The sequence below is a fragment of the Python bivittatus genome, unplaced genomic scaffold (assembly GCF_059951505.1).
Source record: "Python bivittatus isolate LINGU-HERP-01145 unplaced genomic scaffold, Pbiv_v1 ctg000210_np1212, whole genome shotgun sequence".
NCBI lineage: Eukaryota > Metazoa > Chordata > Lepidosauria > Squamata > Pythonidae > Python > Python bivittatus.
Window position 1 is genome coordinate 11,073,562 of NW_028277053.1, and position 22,831 is coordinate 11,096,392.

A 22,831-nucleotide genomic window follows, 5' to 3' on the forward strand; every position below is an offset into this window, starting at 1 on the left:
AAAATGTAAAGCCAGAAATTAACTGAAGCCCAAATTAACTTTAAATTAGCCCTGTTTGGTCCATCTAGTGACTTCACTACAATACTCAGCAAGTTGACAGCTGGGGCAAGCAGATTTTCCTTCATAAATAACTCAAGTAGCTGCTAACAGGTGATTACAAATGCGTAAAAAATCATTTTAGTGCAGACAGAGCCCACGCTGAATTGAAATGTGAAAGTCCAAATCACTATGTCTTGTGCTTAGTAGAAATCCATTCTATGTGAATTCAGAAGCAAGTATTTCCAGCACATTATCTTATTCTAGTTAGTTCTTAATTAATCAAGCATATCCTATATTATCTCACAGTACCATTGTTGCCTCACTTGCTGCAAATGTTTAAATACGTACAGCATGATCCACCCACAGTTACATTCTTTTAATGTCCTTTGGTTTTACTGAAAAATAACCACCCATACAGGTAGTCCTCATTCAGTGACCACTCATTCAGTGACCATTTAAGGTTACGACGGTGCTGAACAAGGGGAATTACAACTGTTCCTCGTAACTGTGGTGTCACCGCATCCCACAGTCACGTGATCACTATTCGCAACCTTCCCTTCTGGCTTCCCACAAGCAAAGTCAATCGGGAAACTGGTGACAGGTCGCTGATGGCGATCATGTGAACGCAGGACGCTGCAACTGTGCAGATTCGCTTAATGACAGCAACTGGAACTGCTGTAGTAAGTCAGCATGGTCACGTGAAGTCGTGCTTTATGATCGCATCACTTAGCGATGGAGTTGCTGGTCCCAATTACCACCATTAAGTGAGGACTGCCTGTATACCGTACTACTGCACTGATAATCAATGAGGTGAGAGCACTATCTTTGCATCCGCACAATTTGGCGGTGGGAACGAGTTCCTGTGTATTATAGAATCTGCTAGCACATTTCTGAGGTTTTTTAAAAGGTATTAAGAAGCATTTTTCCAAGTAAGGTTGCAACGGTTGCAACAATTTGTGAAACAATTTGGGCGGAAGCCATCTAAAGATTGTAGAATGTACATGTGTTAAAATTAAAAACTTACTTAAAAGAATGAAGACCTTCAGAATCAGGGAAACAATGAAGAGAGGTGCAATTCTGAGATTTCCCCCCCCCCTCCAAGAAAAAGAAACAACAGTAGAGAGAGATTAACTTCCAAGATCCCAATCAAACTTGTCAACTCATTACATCATGAAAGACAATTCCCCACCAGAGACCCAGTCGTACACCAAGAAGGATGAGAATTTATAGAAAGAAGTTACATCAGAAGGACAACTCACTACAATTTTAGAAGATGCTGAATTACAAAAGATGAAGGAAAATACGTTCCCTAGAACAACTGACAAGAACATAGATCCTTTAGAGGTTGATACTCTTCAGCAAAATTGATTATTTTAGTAGTCAAGTTCCAAACAAAAAAGCAGTAGAAAGTAACAGGAAACATATTGAAAGATTATGTGACCCTATAAAACACAAAATCAGTCCTTAAGTTTATATTTAAAAGTAAACTAGACATTATGTTTTTTTTTCAAGAAACCCATAGAGATTAAAGATAAATTCTTCTGGACCAAAAGTTTATAGTTCAGTATCAAACAGAACTCAAGGAGTAGCTATAGTCTTTACCTAAAAATCTGCCATACATTGCAGTTGTGAAGTGAGAAGGAGGGAGACTTAACTATGTTTCTTGATCCTTTAAAAGTAAAGAGGTTAGGAGGGGAAATCCAGTGGGTTTTTTTTTAAGCCATCGCTCATGGTTTTGTATTATGTGATACTAGGAGAAGAATATCCCTTTCATCTTTACAGGTTGTTATATATTTCTCCCCAGTATATGTTATGCTGGAAGCAGAAATTTGCATACCTTCCCATCTGGCTTTTCAGTCTGATACTGATACAGAATAGAGAATCTCTGGAGATGTTAAAGGGGATTCTTAGACAATTTTTAAAATCTGAATTCTTCTTTAGAAATGTCATTGGTTATCATTTTGAACTCAATCATTGTGCCACTTAGAGGAGAATGTATAAAGGAATTAAAAATAACATAACCTGGTTTTTGAACAATTATTATGAAAGAGAAGTGAATTAGAACTCCTAGGAGGTAATAGACTTGTCACCGGGTTGATAGTTATTCAACAGAAGTTTTATGAGCATGCTAATAATGGATCTAAATTATTAGCAAATACATTTGAAAGAAAGACCTCACGTTCCGTGAAAACTGACACTGGGGAAAGAACCTCACGTGCATATGAGAATGTCTTGAATGTTCAATTGACCATTTTGTGTTGATTTTATCCAACGGATGATCAATTCTACTTTAATCCATTTTTCAGGTGAATTATGCAGAGTGGGAAAAGATGACAATCTGTTATACCAGTTCAAAACTTATGTTCCTTGTAGGGCATCCTGTGTGGCTTTGTTTGGCACGTAGGATAACTGGGTCAGAATGCGAGATATGTAACAAGTTTAACCAGATGGAACAAACATCTGCAGATCTCAATTTTATGGGATTCCTCTGTTACAATGACCTGTCTTTCCTTTTCAACAAACTATCCAAAGCAACCAAAGACCACTTACTAATTTGGAAAGATTCATATTAGATATTAATATTTAGATATATCAACTAAAGGCTTAACATTCAACTGTTCACTATTTTACCGTAGCATAAAATCTTACCATTAGCTTGATTATAATCACATTGAGAAAATGACCTTCCAAGAGTCATTGATGAAGGAGACTCGACTAAGTCTAGTCTTTCAGAGTTATTTCTTCTCCTTTGCCCAAATTAAAGAAAGCTCTGTTAAAATAATTAAGATTATTTATTTATGCACTGCTGGAATTATTGCAATAGGAAGGATACATCCATGGTAGGAGTATACCCAAGGGTTAGATATTTGGGAGCTTGGTCCATGTGGAAATGGATAAAATTAACAATTAATATATTAAAATAGACCTATAATTAGCATTATTGAGAATATTTACTGAAAACATTGAGAAAATAGAGTTGTTGAACCATATGCTGACAGCAGCAAGAATGGTGATAACTAAGAACTGAAAGCATCTAATATAATCTTTAAATGATTGCTATAATAAAATCTGATATGCACCTGAGAGAGAAAAATTAACTCGTTAGCCGCCTCTTGAAACAAGACATTCAGAACCATATTCTCTTCTTTGATATGACAAGATTTAATATAATGTATTAAACCAATTATGAATTATGGTAAAGAAATGCCTGCTCGGATATGGAACGATGGGTACTACTTGTCAATTGTCTATAATTTGGATTGGTAATACGGTATCTAGAGTAGGTAAGATTCCATTTCTAGGAAGCTAATGCGTATGTTCATTTATATATTTTGTGAAATGATACTATGCTCTTTTTTTTAATCAAATAAAAGGTTTCTTTTTACTCGTTTTTCACTTTAGAAAAGCTGGTAACGTTTTTTAGGCTTACTAGGTTTCTGATATCCTATGTGCTATGAAAATAGGCATATTGTAAGTAAAACAGAATATCGAATTTGTTTTGAAGGTCACATTAGAAAACATATTAAGGTACAGAATCAAAACCTCACGTGGAATTTTCAGTAACAACCATCACTTTAAGCTTAAACGGTTCATAGCCTAATGCTTGCCATCATTCCAGTGAAAACTATGGACTTGGGGCATCCTGTGCAGAGGAAGGAATGCCAAAGGTTCTGTAAATGTTTATGCAAATTCATTTAAGTAGGGAAGGAAGAATAAGAAAGCAAACCTTCATTGTTGTGAGGAGGAAAAAGAGCGGGTCTCTGCATTTATATGAGACTCCCACTGGCAGCAACAGAGAGAATTCATTATCATACCCCTGGAGTTGGCATAGCTGACATGGACCATGTCAGATCCATCACACTTGCTGTTTGTAGGGCCATCAGCGCAGGGGGAGGACAGCACTGGTCTACACTTACTCCTCCGTTTTCTTCCATACGAAAATTGGACATAAATATCATAAAAAAACACCACATATTGTTCAGCACAACCACTGGTGTATGCATTACACACAGAGAGAGATGTACCTGTAGACTTGACTGCTTTTAGCTACTTAAGTGTAATTTAATGATAACAATCCCATTTTCCATCAAAATAGTATCACTTGTCGGTAGAGAAATACTTTCTGGCATTTCAATTGTAAATGTTGGTAGAGAAATACTTTCTGGCATTTCAATTGTAAAAAAGACTCGTATTTAAAGCTCACCACGCATACAGTGCCATTTTAGGGTAATGTAAAATGATGTGTTTAATGTCGACCAAGCTCTTCCTTATTTTCACAGGTCTCTTCAGAACAGAGGCATCTGCATGGAGGGTCAAAAACGTCAAGGTGGTGGGCAGGCCCACACCTGCCATCTTGACTTTTCTGACTTCTCCTGCAGCTGCCTCTGTTTTAGAACATTGTCTCTCTCACAGATCTCTCTCTGTCTATCCTTGGTTGTAAATTTTTATTTAATTTGCTTTGAGGACTACGTAGAAAGTAAGGGCAGAAAATTCAAATTTGCTATTAGCTTAAGCCTAGACCTTTAACTCTCTTTCAGAAGAGCCTAGCATCCAGATACTGTTAAGCAGATGTCCTATTGATATTTCCATAAGCTGTCAATTATTGCTTATCATATCAGCCTTAATTCTATTGATTTTGCTGGTGATTGTTACACCATCAAATTACAGTAAATCAAATCCATGGGCCACAATTGGATGTTAAGTGAAACTCTTTGGAACTTCACTACAAAGAGAATAAACTCTTCATACTGCACAGAGCAACAAACACATAGGAATTAATATAAGGCTGTAAAAAAAAAAACAGTTTTTTGGTTAAAGATTGGAACGTTCTATTGTTCAGCCAACTGGTTACTTTACACTTGTGGTTCTTAAACTGGGGGGATTAAACTGGGGTTCTTAAACTTTGGGCATATCCAGGGGGTAATGGAATAATTTGTAGTTGCGGGTTTGTGTATTGAGGGTCCAGTTTGGAATTGCTGCTGCTGAGACAGTTGTATAAAACAACAGTCTGGTTTTTTTATGAGGGTAATGACATTATTTGAGGAGTAAGTGGGTCAAACAATTTTAGAATCACTGATACGGACCAAACCCCCAAACCAGGTTATACGCAGCAAAATTCAGTCTTCATCATAAATGCTACCCATAGTAACAGTATCCTAAACCTGAACTTTCTCTTCAGGTTGTGACTCAAAACAGCGGATTGCTGATTTGATTCTGATATTTTCTAACAACCATGATTATTCAGGAGAGAAATCAAACTAGCACTCCTTCAAGCCATAACATTATTCGTTCCCATTTAGGGCAAATGCTACCCTTTCTTCAAGCTTCATGCGGGTTATCTATAAGTGCTTATGCTGCTTATTTCGTTCTTTAGCTTCTTAAAAAAAAGAGCATAAATGAAAACTAAGTCAAATGTTAATATAGATGTATTTCTTATCTCCAAAGAAAAGCTTAGGCATCTGCGACCAGCCCGTAGAAATATACTTATGTCATATATTTGGAGCTTATGGTATTAAGAACTCAACATTTGAAGAGCGTTCAGATTTATTTCAGTGCATCTTGGCAACATTAAAACGTTCTTTACTATTATAATTGGGGGTGTCAGCAGGGGATCTGTTAAAGGAATTAGCTCTCAAAACGTGGCCGATGAAAAAATAATCAGTTCAGGAGGAGTAAAAAAAGTAATAATAATAAGTCAACATGGTGGCTTTGCGCATTCAATTGTATCCCCTCTCCTTCTTTAGGTGCATTGCACATGCAGTACAAATTAAAAAGGGGTAGAGCTTCTATTCCTTGGCCACATGCCATGTTGACTTTTTTGACCTCCCAGAACCAGTTGACAATTTTTTCAAGGGCCAAGGGTCAACAGCCAGTTCCTCTAATAGAAATGGCAAGTGTTTTCCAGCAAATGATTACTTTAGTTTCCCATGCAGCTCGACATTCCTATCCCCCCCCCCCAAAAACCCCACTCATGAATTAGAGGCAAATGGGAGAAGAATAGCAGAAGCTTCAGTTTGACATGAACTGCATAAGAATTGAGCAGTACATTCATTTTTAGGGAAGGAATTCAGTAGTGCAAAAAGTTCGTGGAAGAAACTGCTTCCATGCAAAACAATAAATTATTCCATTCCATTGAGTAAACTTTAACTTGACTAGCTTTTTCGGAAGTGTTATCCCTGAACATCATGGGTTAGTAAAAAAAAGTCTAACAACTTGAATTTTCTGAAACAGTTGGCAAAAATGGAGAATGTAATATCTAGACTCCCATCTACGTGCTCCTGATTATTTCTGTATCAGGAAATCCTGGTTTCTGTAATTCCGATCATTTATCATTTGCACAATTTTATCAAGAATTATGTTAAAACCAAGCATACTATCGGCAAATATTTGCAAATCTAAGCAGAAGAGTAGTTGGCATAGGCAATGGACTCTGAGCTGCCCAGAGTCACCCGGTGGGGGAGATGGGTGGCATGCAAATTTAATAATCAATAAATACAATAAATAAAATGTTATCCCATGTCTTCAAACTGAGAGTGGCTTTAGGGGGCATATGATTTCTCATTAGATTCAGACTAACACAACTCAACTCCACTTAATCCTCCCCCACGTATGATTCTACGGTGCACTATCAAAAGTGTATTGGAAAAAAAACAGGATTTAAAAAAGAGATTCTACAGGTATGTTCATATTTTCATGCTGCAGTATAGTGGGGGGACAACTACTACCCATTGCCGAGCACATCCATGTACTCCTGCGATCATCAGTCTGTGAGAAGCTTCTTAACATGACCCCTGGCTTCCAGCACGCAATCCCCCTTTCTCTCAGAACGGCAACAAGACACGTCTGGTTTGGCCAGCTTTTATTACTAATTGATGTCTGCCTTTGCTTTAATTTATGTGTGTTGGATTTGTCCTGGTTGTGTTTGACAATTTTACATATCGAGGGCTCAAATTGAGTAGAAAGGCGGGATGTAAATCCAATCAATTAAATCACCCCACCGCAAAGAAGGACCACAGAACGTGGACTGGCAATTAAAATGTTGCAACATTGTTCAAGAAGCCGCTGTTCTAACGATAATTAGGAGAGCTCCTTGATAATACAACTACAAAGCAGCAAGCTTTCAATATTGTTTTTGTCACTCTTGTTAGCCTGCATTCTAAATTCATTAATGATACTTTAATACCAGTACATCATGTGTTTGCAATTATTTTTGGGTTGCCTATCCACAATTCTTGCTATGAGTTTGACCCTGATTTTATAGAACATGCAACTGCAATGTTTGGTGTTGGGGGAGGAAGTGGGACAGTGGCGGGGGGAGCGGCTTGATATAAATCATTTCATTTTGGAAACTCATCCAAATTTTGCACTAGCTTGGCTGAAAACAGATCTGTTGAGAATCTGATGATCTGAAGTTAATGTATTGTGATGGAATGGAATTATGAAGGCCAGGCTCAGGGAGATAAGCGCGTTCTTAGTTCACCGCAAGAGCGTGGGAAGTGCAAGAGGATGAGGCTGGCACCTCCCGGAGGAATTCACGGTGTTGTGACTGGCTGGCTTGGGAGCTAGGGTTCAGTCTGGGGAGATTCTTTCTAGAGGTTGTAGCTAATAAACACAGCAGAACTGAATTTGCATTGTCTCTTGGAGTTCTTTGGGCTAAACTTGACATCAGTCTCCCCAGACTGAACCCTAGCTCCCAAGCCAGCCAGTCACAACACTGTGAATTCCTCAGGGAGGTGCCAGCCTCATCCTCTTGCAATTCCCACGCTCTTGTGGTGAACTAAGAACGCGCTAATCTCCCTGAGCCTGGCCTTCATAATTCCATTCCATCACATGTATTGACTATATAATGTATATAGTCTATGTATACATATATAATGTATATAAATTATGCATCCCACATTGCCTCTTTTGCTTAGTACTGCTATGCCTTTGAATGATTTGTATCTCCTCCTTGATTTAACCTGATGTGGTGGATTGCAGTAGAGAGCAAGGTTCTCAGGAAGGAGGGACACAGTCCAGGAAGGGCAGAGAGACAAGAGACAACACAGTCCAGAGCAGGAGTGTAGAAAGCGAAAGAGGTTCAGGGTAGCCACTCCCTAGAATCTCCCAGGGTATATCCACTAGTTGCAGAAGTACAGATTTAGTCTGGCAAGATCCTGTCTATATGGTGTACTCAATTAAAGAACTGAATTTGGATGAACTGCTTCCCTGTTGTTCTTAGATTGGGCCTGACACGTGATGACTTTTCAGTACTTTCCCCTACCATCACCACAGTACCAACATTTCTTACTTCTAATTCAAACTATTACTGATTCTGTGATTTCTCAAATTGCTTACCCTTTATTATTTCTTTTATGGCTGGCCACCAGACTTACTTTCACATTTCACAGTGTTAAGGGTATTTTGTCAGGAATTTATCTCAGTTAAAGATAAACATGAACAGCCTCCATTCACAAAGAAGAGAAGTTTTCACCAGCAGTGGGATAACCCTACCCCTACTGACTGAAGCCCCTTAATTCAGAGTGACCGGATCAAGCCCAACCCAACCTTTAGAACTAAAGCTCACTTCAGGATGCTGGAACCAGGATTTGAGATAGAGGATTGTGTATCATTTTCCAATGATAATGGAACATTCACTCAACTATTGTACAGATTCTTACACCAACAAAACCAAAAACTAAATGTGCAGTATCTACTGCACTTGATTGTGGCCCCACCCTGAAATATTTATCATTATCATACCCTGTCTTTATATTAGCACACATTACCCTGGAACAAATACATTACAGATGCTTAATTTGAGCATGTGATTAATTCTCTTCCACTGAACTCAATGGGACTTATGTGTCTAGCGGGCTGTTAACAGAAGCCAAATTACAATTAGACCATAATTCTCCAATATTTTGCGAAAGGGGGTCTTGCTTGTGATGTTACAGGGAAGCTTAAACCTAAACTTTATCCAAACATGTTTTGGCTATGTAAAGTTACCACAGGGTTAAACTTGAAAAGTGGCAAATCTTAATAGTGCAACCATAAATCCTAAGAACTAAAATCAACACCAATTAGCCCCTTTTAGCCTTGCGTAACATGGCAACTACACACAACATTCATGTTCAAATTCTTGTTCTCAACATACTTAAAAAAAAAAAAAAAGTTGGCATTTTTTCACTTAGCTTTTCACTTCTTAACACTGAAGTGTCGCATGAAATATTAAACTGGGACCCTCCCTTCCAGATGTATCCACAGGGAGCGGGTGTCAAAAAACTTCAAGGTGGCGACCACAACCACGCACTCAAAGCTTGGAGTCCGTGACTGTGGTCACTATCTCAACTTTTTTGATCCATCATGCAGATCCCCCTGCTACCTTCACAAAAGCAGGTTAAGACTATATTAATCAAATAACGGTTAGCTCTGCATTCGGGAAATTGCATAATACCTATGCTGACTTAGTACAGTTTTCCTGAAAGGGCTTTGCTTCTGTTTTCCAGACTGAAAAAAAAAATTGAGTGAAAGCACAGAAGAAAGAAAAGGTAACCTTTTGCAAAAATGTAGGACACTGCTTAATTAAATCATGAGGAACCAGCAGGGGGATTCTATTTCAAGGATTTAATGCATTTAAAAAATGGGTGATTTTAAAAAAATGTCTAATTTTCTGCATTCAGGATACTCTAGCTAATGCATTGTTCCCTTCCCTAGAACAGCATTTTAATATTCTGAAAGGGAAAAGCACAGAGCAAGGAATCATGGTTAAATTAAAAATAATTATAGGCTCCCTTTCTGTGCAACGCAGCTTTCTGTATTTCCTTTCTACCCACAAGGACTTTTTTTGAAAAGAGTATTGTGCACAGGAAAGTGGTATTTGCAGCTTTGTAAGCCAGGAATGTGATAGATATGGCAGAATATCAAAATAAGTAACAATGCAATCTGGGGCAAATTTTGATGCAAATGCTGAGAAAATATGTAAACTTTCCACTGCTGTTTCAGTAAGTGAGGTCAGTTGACAAGCATTTTGCTTTTCAAACCAATCTCTGTTGCCTTGCTTTGCTCTGCACACAGTTGCGCACGAAATGTTTGCACATAAACACTAAGTCATCTTAAATCTATGCCAAGGTAAACCTTTAATATTGACTGAATTCATCTTCTTGAGCAGATGTTGCTATCTTTGGTGGCATTCAAGCTTTGTAAGACTATTCTACCCTCAATTTCTGTGGGTTTCAGTAATATTAGTATTGAAAATGGCTGTCTACAGGCACATCCTATTGTGGGGACATAGATTGTCACAACATCCCTTTTATATAACAGTTTGTGTGTACACTGTGGTAAAGCACTACAAAAAGTCAAGAGGATTTTCTGCATTAGAAATCTACTTTTACAGTTTTACCCTCCTGCTGAAAACAATGGATATTTTTAAGAAACGGGGAATATTTTAACAAGGTACAGCTGGGCATCTCTTCTAAAATAAGATAAAGCAGTGGAAGTATTTTGAAATAGCAATGCTGTAGTTACAAATGTTTGTTAATTAGACTCTATTTTTCACGTTCGTCTCTGTTACACTTCACATTTAATCTCTGAACCCAAATTTAGCCTTTGTGAACACGTAAGAAAAAGTTTGAGAGAAACAAACTTTTGTCCTGGGAAAATGAAACAAATTCCTTTCACAAAATACTGGCTTGTGATACATATTAACATTAATTAACACACTGATTAATATGTTAATTAATATATTCATTGTAATATATATCAATATTAATGAACATCATTATCTTTATCACATCAAAACCAGAAAACTGCTAATGTCTGCTTTGCATCTCGGAGATTCGCTTTGCATCCTACAGATACAGAAGGTAAATCGCCAGATGGAAGGGGTTCGTGCTGCATTGTAAAAGTACAACACAGGTAACAAAAGGTATGTCTGCCCACACTTAGTACTGAAGCACAAACTGAAATCTTCACTTGTATGTGTTAAAAACCCCATCTGCCTTGGTTGATGAAATACTACCAATTAAAATGTCTTCAACTTGAAGAGAAATCATTGCTACTTGATCTGATTAGGGTTCCTTCTGACACTGTGATGCGTCTTGTTAATTGGAAATGTGCAGCATTTCCCAAGACATATTTCCTCCTCCCATTGCTCACTGCCAATCAAGAAAAACAAAGCTGGACACTTATCAGAATTCTGGAAAATCCTCATTTATTGGCCATGAGGTCTGTGTCAGTTCATGGTGTCCACAGGGGATGAAGGGGGTGTCAAAAAGTCAAGTCAATGGCCGTCACCTCTTCCTTTTTTGTATACATCACATGTGCAGTGCAAAGAAAGGAGAGGGCAGGGATTTGATTATGACCCACAGACACCCCTATGCCAACCATTCCTGCTGGGCTCTTCCCACTAATCAAAGCTAACACAGAGGACAAAAGCTTAGTCTTACGTCTGAACCAGGATTTTGGATCCTTAAACAAACCCAAACTGGAAACAAATTATTGATCTGACTTTCGGTTCTGACTTTTTAGAGAAATGAAAATCAAAAGTCCTGATTCAGACAAACTCTCTGCTTTCTGGTTAGCTTTTAATTGTTTAGGTTCTCCTGCAAGTCAAAGGAGCTTAAGAGCCAGAAAGATCAATAGTGGGGGATATAGTTCAGCGAGGAGTGTCCATGGAAGGTAAGTCCATAACTACACAATTGAGATACCTTGACATTTTTGAATCCCCCTGCTGATGCCCCTGGGTTCAGCAATATCTCAAATCAGAGGTTTCCTGGCTCTGAAACTCATGCTGTGTTTTTAGAAAAGGAATTTCTTTTTCAACCCTGATCAACCAAATTTTCCAGTCCATATTAACAAATGATTTGATGACAACGTTTCTAATAAGGCTAATCAATTTCTGAACTGAAAAAAAATACTTTGCTTAATGCATACATAAAAGACAGGGCTCTGGAATCTTTAGAGACTTTGTTAAAATTGCATAATTAAGTCCTGATATTCACCAAATGTGATGCAGTTTTGGTCAATCAGCCACAACATGGCCACTTTTTGAAGTTCAGACATTCGAGGTAAACCTGCAGTTGCTTTAAGAAAGATAGTAAGCATTGCATATTTTATCAATAGTAAGGAAATGTTCAAATCATTCTCTCTTGGGAACCAGTTCGTAAATCTGCCATGTACTAGCATTTTAGAAATACTCTGAAATTACCTGAAGCCAGAGTATAGGAGTTTTCATGGCTAGATTATAGCAACAATGTCCACCACACAGAGCATGTTTATATAACGTAATGATATCAGAAAAAGTCCTTAACCCAAAGCAGTAATAAATTATACCTTATTAAAACAGATATAAAAGTTGTTCAAGTGTATGAAGTGTCATGCAACAGAGAGGCAGTTTGGGCCAAGATGCCAGGCGTTTCCGTTCATGGCATTCGGCACAACTCCAGCATTATTTTCGCCCAACGAAAGGGAAAAAGAGAAAGTGGTAGTTGAGGTATCAACGTCACCGAAATGCCCAGATGGAATCAAGTCTACGAGACACTTATGCTGGAGGCTCTAGGTAAGGTTAGGCCTCAGGGATATGTCAAACATAACGATCTCATTTCATAAGCAATTTGCAGTTGCATTGAAAGGACCTGGATAGGTACAGAAAGAAACTGTGTTGATTACCATCTTCCCAACGATGCATAAGCTACCCAGGAAACATTTTTACTGTAATGTAGACACTTTTAACTACTTCTCACAATATATTTCACAGCCTGTTTAGACACACAAAACCTTTTGGGCTCCCACATCCGGCTCTTTCGTCAAACAATGCCCTGATCAGAGCAACCCTCTTCTCACATCCTGGTGCTTACTCGCCCGTGGAGTAACCCGCGTGCTTCTACAGCTTTGCATAAGTAGTGTTTCCTCAGCGGAACATCTGGGACAGCTACAGTTCAGGTAACGGTGCACTCCGGCCAAATTCTTTAATTCCCTGAAGAATTCGCTTCATATGACCCACTTTCGTTATCCCCAAGTCCTACGAGACAAAGAAGATAGAAAGTCCACTTGCAGGAAATCAAAACAGCAAAATATCTTTTAACTTTTTGCAATAAAGCTAGTTTAGATAGCCCACATTACAAGTCTGTTAAAGCAACTGCTGAAACCATGTCTCTTCTTGTCATTATAATATGGTACTTTCTTTCTTGCAATTAAAATATATCACTGATGCCTATGGATGACCTATGGACATAGCCCTAATAGATTTAAAGGAAACTCTTGACTTGCAAAATTTTTCTAAGAATATTCTATAAACTCAACTGCTTAGGACTTTTCAACTGCAGGTGCCCCAAGTTTGATTTTGTTTTTCCTGACTACGGGACAATTCCACTTCAGAGAACAACATCTCCGGTGTGTTTGCACAGATAGTCAATGATAAATCTGACACCTTTGCTTTGTTCCTTAATAGCCAAGCAGGAAAGTGACTACATGGATAGGCAACACAAACATTTCAGATTATCAGTCACACAGCAACATCCACAAAGGGAGTTCAAAAAGTCAAGATGGCAGTCACAGCAGCCCAAGCAAGGCACTGTCCATTTTGGGTGTGCCTCAACATCACATACATGCCATGATGACATCTTGAATTTTTTGACACATTCCCACCCGCTCACCCACCATGGACACTGCTGCGCTCACATTACATTAATCTATGCAGAAATCAGAACAAAGCGATTACAGTAAAATGTTATTTTTTAACAAAGGGAAATGCAGTCTTCTAGATTAAAAGCAGGATAGAAAGTGTCCCTTGGACATATCTACGACCAGCTGGAGAAAGTATGCTATACAAAAGTAGTATACTCTTCGCCATATTCCACCACTAAATGCAAATAGGGTTCTTTTTATGCTTAAATGTTTATTTTTATTTATTTATTTACAGGACTTATCTGGCCGCCTAGCTCATACAATGACTGTAGGCAACTCACAACAATCCATAAAACATAGTTAAAAACAAAAGTACCCCTCCCCCCAGGCGCAAGATCAAACACCCTCCCAGCTCAACCCCCACCCTAACCCAAAGTCTGGGGAAGAGCCAGGCCTTCATGGCTCTCTGGAAGGCTAAAAGGGTAGGGATCCCTCGGATCTCAGGTGGGAGGCTGATCCAAAGGTCTGGGGTGGCCACCCAGAAGGCACGACTCTGAGGTCCCATCAGATGCAACATTTAAGGGAGAGGACCTGGAGCGCACCCATCCTATCTAGCCTACAGTAGTAGGACGGGCAGATACCCTCAGGGAGAGGTGGTCCCGCAAGTAACCTGCCCTGTGCCATGTAGGGCTTTAACGGCAATAACCAGCACCTTGAATTGCACCTGGAAACAACCAGAAGCCAGTGCAGCTTGTGCAGCAGTGGTGCTACTCAGGTGAACTGTGGGGCAGCCAAAACTGTGTGTGCTGCTCCATTCTGGACCAATTGCTGCTTCTGGATGGTCTTCAAGGGCAGCCCCATGTAGAGCGCATTGCAGTAATCCAAGTGGGAGGTGACTAAGGCATGGGTCCTGAGCAAGGCCTCCCAGTCCAGGAATGAGTGCAATGTCAAATGTTAACTTCCTACTCCAGACTTCTTATCATATTATAGAAAACAACTGGAACATTTTCCCCCAACATACTAACCATTCCAGATGTGAGGGTGCATTCAGATACTGAATTGTGTCAGTACAATTTTCCAAGGAAAAGTGAACTTTTTAAAAGGCGTGTTACTGTCTGTTTTTTCCTATATTATTATTTCTTACATTTTAGGCCACTCAGTAATACTTGATACGTCTCCCCGGAATATGGATTGGCGCTAGGTTTAGTATGTAAAGATCCACATTCATTTCTGAACTACAATATGGATTACAGCTAGCAGCATTAAGCAAGGCAAATAAAAAACCAGTAACTCCTTCAATAACAAAACAAACATTATAAAATCTAGCACAGCAGAGGAGAAAACCTGTCCAACATCGTACATAAATGCTGATGCTAGATCACCAACAAAGCCTCGTATGTTGTACTAGTCATACAACAAAATGGTTTTAATTCAGCTACTTAAAAAAAGAAAAGATGGTTGGATACACATCTTTGGAAGATTTCAATATCGGAAAGCAAGTCTCCAATGATGTGTAAAACTCAAGACCAATGTCAAATTGCCCAGCAAAGGATGAAAGTTATTCCTTCAAAATGAAACCAAAAATTGCATCTTGAAAGCCCTATATGTGTTTATACTGAGGAACAGGACAAGTGCTCTAATCATTCCTCAAACTATGGAGCCTTATATTTTTGCCCCTTGGACTTTTCAGACCATGCAGAACCCTATCCAAAACTACTATGTGTAGCTCACAGAGTAATTTATGTGTTAAGTTTCAACATTTTTATTTCCTGCCCTCCTGAGCTCAGCTCGGATTGCAGTCTCAAATGCCCTTCATTCAAAGTCTAGATTCTTACCTTAACTGTGGTTCCTGGCAATGCGCTACTGCCCTCTTATGTCCATTTCAGCGAATGCTTATACTGACCTGTTCCAGCCTATGACTGCCTGACTGTAGAGCCACAGCAGAAGAGCTCAGAGTCAGGAGTCGGTCAGAGATTGGGAGAAGATGACTGAGGCCTACAGATGATATCTCATCCCTTTTGGGTAATGAGGGAGGAAGACTCAGGGCAAAAATGATAAATTATGGATAACATTGGGAACATTCCCACTTGAAATGGGGATGATTATGTGATCAAGAACCAGGATAAAATGGACTGAATTCAGTGTCTTGCCAAACATGAGTGCTAGAGGTGTTTGTTTCCATATGATCTTCCCTGAAGCTAATGAACATCGTTTGTTTTCCTGCACTTCTCTTCTCCTAAAACCCACAAAGGAATACAAGTATAATACCAGCAGAGTGCAGAGCTCTACATGTAAAGATGCTAAGGCTAGTACTACAAAACAGAATCTGATGCAAATAAACTTCTCAGAGAAGTGAAAAGTTCTTCCCTTTGTTATCCAAGCTCATAGTTCTTCATGCTTGGGTGTGTTCATACATGCATTGCTTTTAGCACTGTGCAATGCTTTGGAAATAATTTGGAAACGTGCAGGAGTAGAAATGTAGCACCCATCTGCAACTCTTTAAAGCAGCGGGATCTTTTCCCAGAATCACAATGCTACATTTGTTTCTGGAATCAAATCCACAGCTCTAATTGCTATATTGATTTTATGAATTCACTCGCTGCTCTCAATTGCCCCCAAGTTACCTAAATGTTTGTTAACGTGCAAACTGGATGAGGTCTTTTACAGATAAGAACTTGCAGTTTAAGACAAGAACCTTTGTCTTAAAATTCTCTTTCCAGATCATTTGTGTGACGTTCATATCTTTGTAGCTTAGGGTTTGACTAGTGGGGGGGGGGCACACATACATAGTAAATCAAAAAACAAGAAAATGAAACCCAAATTGAACAAAATAAGCATCCGTTTGCTGGAGACAGTGAGCGAAAGAAGGGTATGGGCTTCTCCTGATTAAGAGCTGCTATGGGGGCTGTGGGGAAAACCAGAGCTGCTACTGTATTCCTTCAGAAAGTCCAATTCTGTCCCAATTCTGCGATTTCTTTTGTGCTGAACCCATTCTTCTGCCTTTAAACAGAACAATGAGGACCCAGAAATGTAATGTTCTCTGACATTCCCTTGTAGATAATTTAACAAAAGGCTTTTTAGCAAACTTAATGGAAATAACTCCCTGCCTGATCAAAAACACCTAGAAGTATGATCAGCTTCAGGGGCATAGGCAGGAGAAGAGTCAAGATGGAGCCACAACTGTGTTCCATGTGTGTTTACATGGGTTGTGGGTCTGGGCTTTGATTGTGTAGTTGTAGTCACCATCTTCACTTTTTTTACCCTCCATTGCTCTGGATCAGTTTCCTAATATGTTCTGAGGCCATCAACTGTTTCCTACCAGAGACGGTCAACAGAAGAAGCCATTTTAGCAATGGCAACATCTAACAGCAATCCAGGCAAAATTTCGGATGTATAACTGGAATAAACAGATCTATGCAATGTGGGCTTTGTATTTTTCAGACACCATCTGTATGTCTTGACCAGCACTGAACAGCCAATAATAAAAGAACAAGGTTATTATTATTATTGACTGTTCCCCCACTTTGGAACTTTTTTCCTATTTGCTTTCCTCGAAGATACATAAATATCATTTAATTCAAACATATTTTTGGTGGGTGGTTACAGTATTTGTATTACTTTTTAAGAGCTGTTTTTATCACTTATCTCTCAGCTGTCATCTACCCCAAGTGTTCATTAACAAAAGTTGATTGCATGACGCAAACAGCGTGGTTCTCTATTTCCTCTGAAAACATTTGATTGATTATATTATTAAAGGTTTTGAAAAGGCAACAGCCTTTCTCATGCAGCCATGTCAATTGGATTAGGAGAAGAAGAATCATTTCTGTACATATAAAATTACTTATATTATTAGTGACATCATACCAACTTGAGCCTTTGATAGGTTCTGAAGATAAAAATGCAGTTTACTATATTACTTAATTAAAAGCAAGCATTACATCTAACTAAATGTTCTTCCAACATTTATCAATCTGATCTAAAAAGCCAGTATAATTGCCAAGGACCACTTTAAACACATAGACCTTTCATCAGCAGATGAAATCCAGCTTTCCCTCAGTATTTTCTGAACTTTGCACATTATTAAAACTCGCTACAGTTATGCCATGCAAAGGAAAGCCCACAGAAGTAGGACAGGTTGTGGTGACAAAGTGGAAGATGCAAGCCAGAAATTTATAGCAGATAATTAAGCTCTGAATTATTCTGATTATCAACATGGATGCTTTGAAAAGTGATTAACAAGTTTGTGGCTATCAAGAACTACTACACAATTTATTCTTTGTTGCATTTCTACTCTACCTTTCTTCCAAAAGCTCAAGGTGGCTTAGATGGGAATCTCCCTTGTGCTGAATGTTGGGCTGAGAGAGAGAGACTGGCCCAACATCACCCAGTGAGTTTCCATGACTTGAGGTCAACTTGAAGTTGGGTGTCCCTGGTCCTGGTCCAACATCTTAACCATTACCCCACACTGGGTATCATTATGCATACAATAAAAGAAACATATGAATAGGAAGTTGCTTGTAGGTTTCCAAAAGGCAATTGAATGGACAGGGTAGCCATTTCATTCATCTGCAATGACTCTTCTTATTTTACTAATCTGTAAATTGAGAAAGACCACCATTCTCTAACTAACCTGTAATGTTTATGTTCCTTACAAAACTGGCTGAATGCATATGGTTCTGGCAGTCAATCATAAGTGAGGTGAATTACTGAAAATTCAAGTATATTTGGGCTGAATGGACAGAGCTTCCTTTAGAGTGTAGAACTGAACTTCTATCTGCTGAAATAGAGGGGACTCACAAATGCTAGAGGATGTTCAGCTTAAACGCATTTGATCTGAAAACCTTGGGCAACATCCACTAATTAAAAGATTGCAAATGATCTGCTACATATACCTCTATAAAATACAATAATGTTATGCATCTGTATTATTTACTTATTTGTTTATCTTCCAGGTGTAAATCCTGTTTTTCTTCCAGGAGTTGTGTGTGGGTATATGTATGTATATGTACCTTGGAGCCATTCTTGATTCATGGCAATTACATAGACTAGTCCCTGCAGTTTTCTTGGCAAGATTTTCGGAAGTGACTTATCCTTGACTTCTTCCTAGGGCTGAGAGAGCAGGACTAGCCCAAGGTCACCCACTTGGCTTCATGCCCAAGGCATGAAGAACTCACAGTCTCCCAGTTTCTAGCCCAATGCCCTAACCACTACACCAAATTGGCTCTCATATATATATACATACACACACACACACACATTCCCATCTCTGAAGTTCCTTTAAATGACACTTGGGTCTTGAGAAATGGGGACTGGCCTGAATGATTTCCCCAAACTAGATTCTCTTCTTGCTGTAAGTTCTTTCAAAAGGAAAAGACTTGCTCTTCCTAGTCTTACCAGACAGAGTACAGCCTAACGGACAGCAGATCGGTTTTCCCGGGTGTGTTATGCAGGGTTGCACGTTAAAAAGCCAAGCTACAAGCACACAACTGGAATGGGGACAGAGGAAAAGCTTAAATTCATTCTTTGTCTCCAAGAGAAATGCTCATAAAGCCGAAAAGTAGCACAACGCAAATACCTTAAGGTCTCGCCTTTCCAGGTGCAAAAGCTCAGAGCCTCGGATGTCGTGGCTGATGAAGGTTTCTTTGTACTCTCCCAAACTGAGCAGGTCCAACCAAGCAGCAACTTCATCCGTGCCCCATTTTTGAACTACCAAAGTTAAGAGCAAAACCCCCTTAATTTCTGCATGCTTGGTTGCATGATAAGCAAAGGTTAGGCCATAGAGAGTGGAAAACAGAACAGGACATTGCAGTGAGAGCAGAAATCACATATAATGGGGAACAGCTTCTCTCATGCAGGTTAAAGGTAGGGAAAACCCGGTAATCTGTATTAAAAAAAGAAAAGGGCTGTCTGCATTTTAGCCATGCTCTCAGCATCAGCGTCCATCCACGCTGTCAAGGTTCTCAACCCCAACTCATTCGCTTGCCTTATTAGGATCGGTGCTGTCAAATCTGTACATGTTCCAGAATATGCATATGACGATGTATTGATTGAAATGCAAATAGGAAAAAAATAGTCTTCCTTGGAAACCTAAACAGCTGCAATGTTTAATTCAAGCATTTCTCCTTTAACCAGGTCAAATAAATAGCACTTTCAAAGTTCTGTCCACATCGTTTCTTACAGCTAGTGCCCCACACTTAGCAGAGAAAGGATTTTAATAATGGATAAGGCGTGTAAAAGCAATCACGTCAGCCTGCATGCATTTTATCAAGAGTTGCTTCACTTTAGAAGTTACCTATGACCCAGGATACCTCAAAGGGGTTCCAAAGGCAGTTAGAATCATTTCAATGACACCCCTCCAATTAATTAACGTTTCTTCATGGGGCTTTCTTTTTTAGCATTTTGAAATTGAGATCCTGAGATCATATTGTTATAAAAAAAATAGCATTTATATACTGTATATGCAACCTATAACAATGAGGAAGTAAAATAAGGGAATCTGCTCAGGTCTGTTTCCTAATGAAAAAAAATGTTCTCTGCAGCTTCTGTATCTAAACAACTGTTGTTTTCCTATTCTTTGCCCAGATAATGGTTTCTGCACTGATTTTTCTGCAGAGGAAACCTTGAAGAATGCAGAAATTAGTAGCATGTTCTAGAGAACACGGCCATATTCCCAGAGGGTATTGGTCAAGTTTTATCTCTTGTGATGGCTAGTCATAAACCGATGGTCCACTCTTAAAACACATTGAGCCCTTGGCTGCATCTGTTAGAGAAGACCAGTAAGATAGCACATAATGTCTTTAAAAGAAGCTCATTGGCTTGCTAAAGTTTTTCACTGAAGAACATCTGAGAACTTCAAAAGGATTTCAGAGATACAGTTCATAGGGATGCAAAAAATGTAGCCTAGGAACCTCAAACAAGGCACCAGCATCTCATTTATTGCTTCTGAAGTCCCCCAGATGTGGCTTGGGCCTCAAATGTAGGCCTCTTTTCTGAATATTGGAGTGGATTGTGGGGTTTTAAAGGGCAAAGTGGGTGCTTTAAACCTTGCAAAATGCCAAAAGTGTTCATTTCACCCCTCAAAACCCCTGAACCTCCTCCCCAAATGGATCCTCACTTTGCTCACTTTTAAAATGTGGCCCTCCGTGTGCCGCACAAGACTTAGTGCCCTCCTTAAGCCAAGACAGTTACACACCCTTGACCTACAGGCAGACTTAAGGGACAACTTTATCATGGGATAGAGATACTTCAAGTCATCATGAAGATGGATTAACAAAGAAGCCCAAGACAAGCTCAATGCTTATTAGGTTACCCACAGTCCATTCACAGCTCTGTCTCTTCCAAGCAACAGTATTCTTTAAAGCATACCAGGCTGGGCGCTGGTCTTCTGTTTTTGAACCTTTTCCTTTTTAAACTTTGGCACTATACGAAATACAGTACTTTTACTGTTTCTTTTACAATATTCCAAAGGAGGATCCTGAAAAGGAAAGAAGGAAGATATTTCTTTTGTTCATTTGATGCATCCACCAGTTTATTCTGTAAAAGCAATACATAGGAGGTGAAGCTGTAATATTTAAAAAAAACACCCTATACATTCATTGCAAGATGTGCTACATTGAAAAGGATTGTTAAAAGTCCAAAAGGAAGACTACAATAGATAATGTCCAGGACAGAATAGGATGAAAGAAAAATAAAGTTACCCAAAGTTTATTCTTTAAAGGGATCATGAGATTTGACCTTAAAAAACAACAGGAAGACAGAATATTTGCTGAGCAGAGAAATGTTAGTAATAATTCCACAATATGGAAATGCCCTGAACAGAAGATGAGTTCATTCCTTTCCAAATCTAGATAACTGTTGGGTGTAAACCTGGGTGTATTATGTGTTGGGTGTATTATGATGTAATTTTTCTACTAATTTAACTTAAAATCTCTTCGGCAGTAAAACAAAAATATGTTCATATTCTCTGCTAACAACCTGAAACTGACGAGATCAGCCCTGACCTTTTCTACACAAAGAACAGTCAAAAACCCACATTCACTTGTAGCCAAACATGGCTGAAGGTGCTTCAAAAAGGGTACAGAAAAAGTGATTCAAATTAGTGTGACCACAGCACCTGCTACTCATTAAAGCACTCTGTTTTTATTCATGCAAGCCTTAAAAAAAAAGAAAAAAGGATGAAGCTGCTTTAAAAATCATATGAACTTTTCTGAGTCTTTAAAGAACTTTAAAGCAGCTGTATCTTTTTCAATCTCAATCAGAAGCAACTCTTTGGGCTGCCAAAGAGATGCTGTGTTCACAGAAGGTTCAAATACTTCCTCCACTTCATCTTCGAAGCATCCATAGCCCATAGCAATCACTTTCTTTAACTTGTGTTAGTTCTTCAAGGTAGGTCAGGTCAAACAAAAGGAGCAGCAAGGGTTCAGGAATGCTCCTTCATTGTTGTAGGGTATAATAATAGAATCTTGAAAGCCCATCAGAGTTTCTTTCTACTACGTCTTATACCAAACAAAATCAAGGCAAGGTCATTTTGAGTTTCTTTCTCATGACTACTTCTTTCCCAGCTGAGTAATCTTTTCAGAGCCTCTTCCTCTCTTAATGGTTCATTCATCCCCTCCACATTGCCAGGACTGGGTTTACATTCCATCACATCTTGCCACATGTTAAGGACAGCACCAGAAGCCAGCCTTACTACCCGGGTAGAATAGGGCTCATCAGTTGGGACAGTGTAGTGGTTAAGGCATCAGAAACCAGAAGACCATGAGTTCTAGTCCTGCCTTAGGCACAAAGACAGGTGGGTGACCCTCTCTCAGCCCCAGGAAGAAGAAGGCCAGGGCAAACCACTTTCAAAAACCTTGCAAGAAAACTGCAGGGACTTGTGCAGGCAGTTGCCAGGAGTCAAGACTGACTCAAAGACAGTAAAAAAAAATTGGGACAGCAAATCTTATGCGGGCATTTTTGGGGAGGGGAGGCAGGACAGATGCATAGCACTTTAACACCACTGTCGATGTATGCCCCAAAGCCTAAGTTGCAGAGGATTTTGCTCCTCCGGAAGAATAAATGTTATTCCTTCATACAAACAGGCTAACATTTGGCCCAGGCAAAGCAACCTAAAAAAACAAAGTCACCTGGCTTTGCCATCACAACAATTGGAAGCTCTCCCCAGTCCAAAAACAAGTGTCCTATGAAA

At 39.1% G+C, this 22,831-nt stretch overlaps 1 protein-coding gene across 1 annotated transcript in view; it reads right to left on the bottom strand.

Moving 5' to 3' along the window:
* Positions 1-1,107: 1,107 nt before the first annotated feature.
* The window catches only part of DGKH (diacylglycerol kinase eta), a 114,807-nt gene continuing 93,083 nt past the window's right edge, over positions 1,108-22,831 (bottom strand). Inside the window, exons 28-30 of the mRNA XM_088139486.1 lie at positions 21,010-21,118; positions 19,220-19,350; positions 1,108-13,039 (exon numbers count right to left, since the gene is read on the bottom strand). Of these exons, the coding sequence (XP_087995612.1) occupies positions 12,950-13,039; positions 19,220-19,350; positions 21,010-21,118 (330 nt within the window). The 3' untranslated portion in view covers positions 1,108-12,949. The remainder of the gene's footprint in view (positions 13,040-19,219; positions 19,351-21,009; positions 21,119-22,831) is intronic.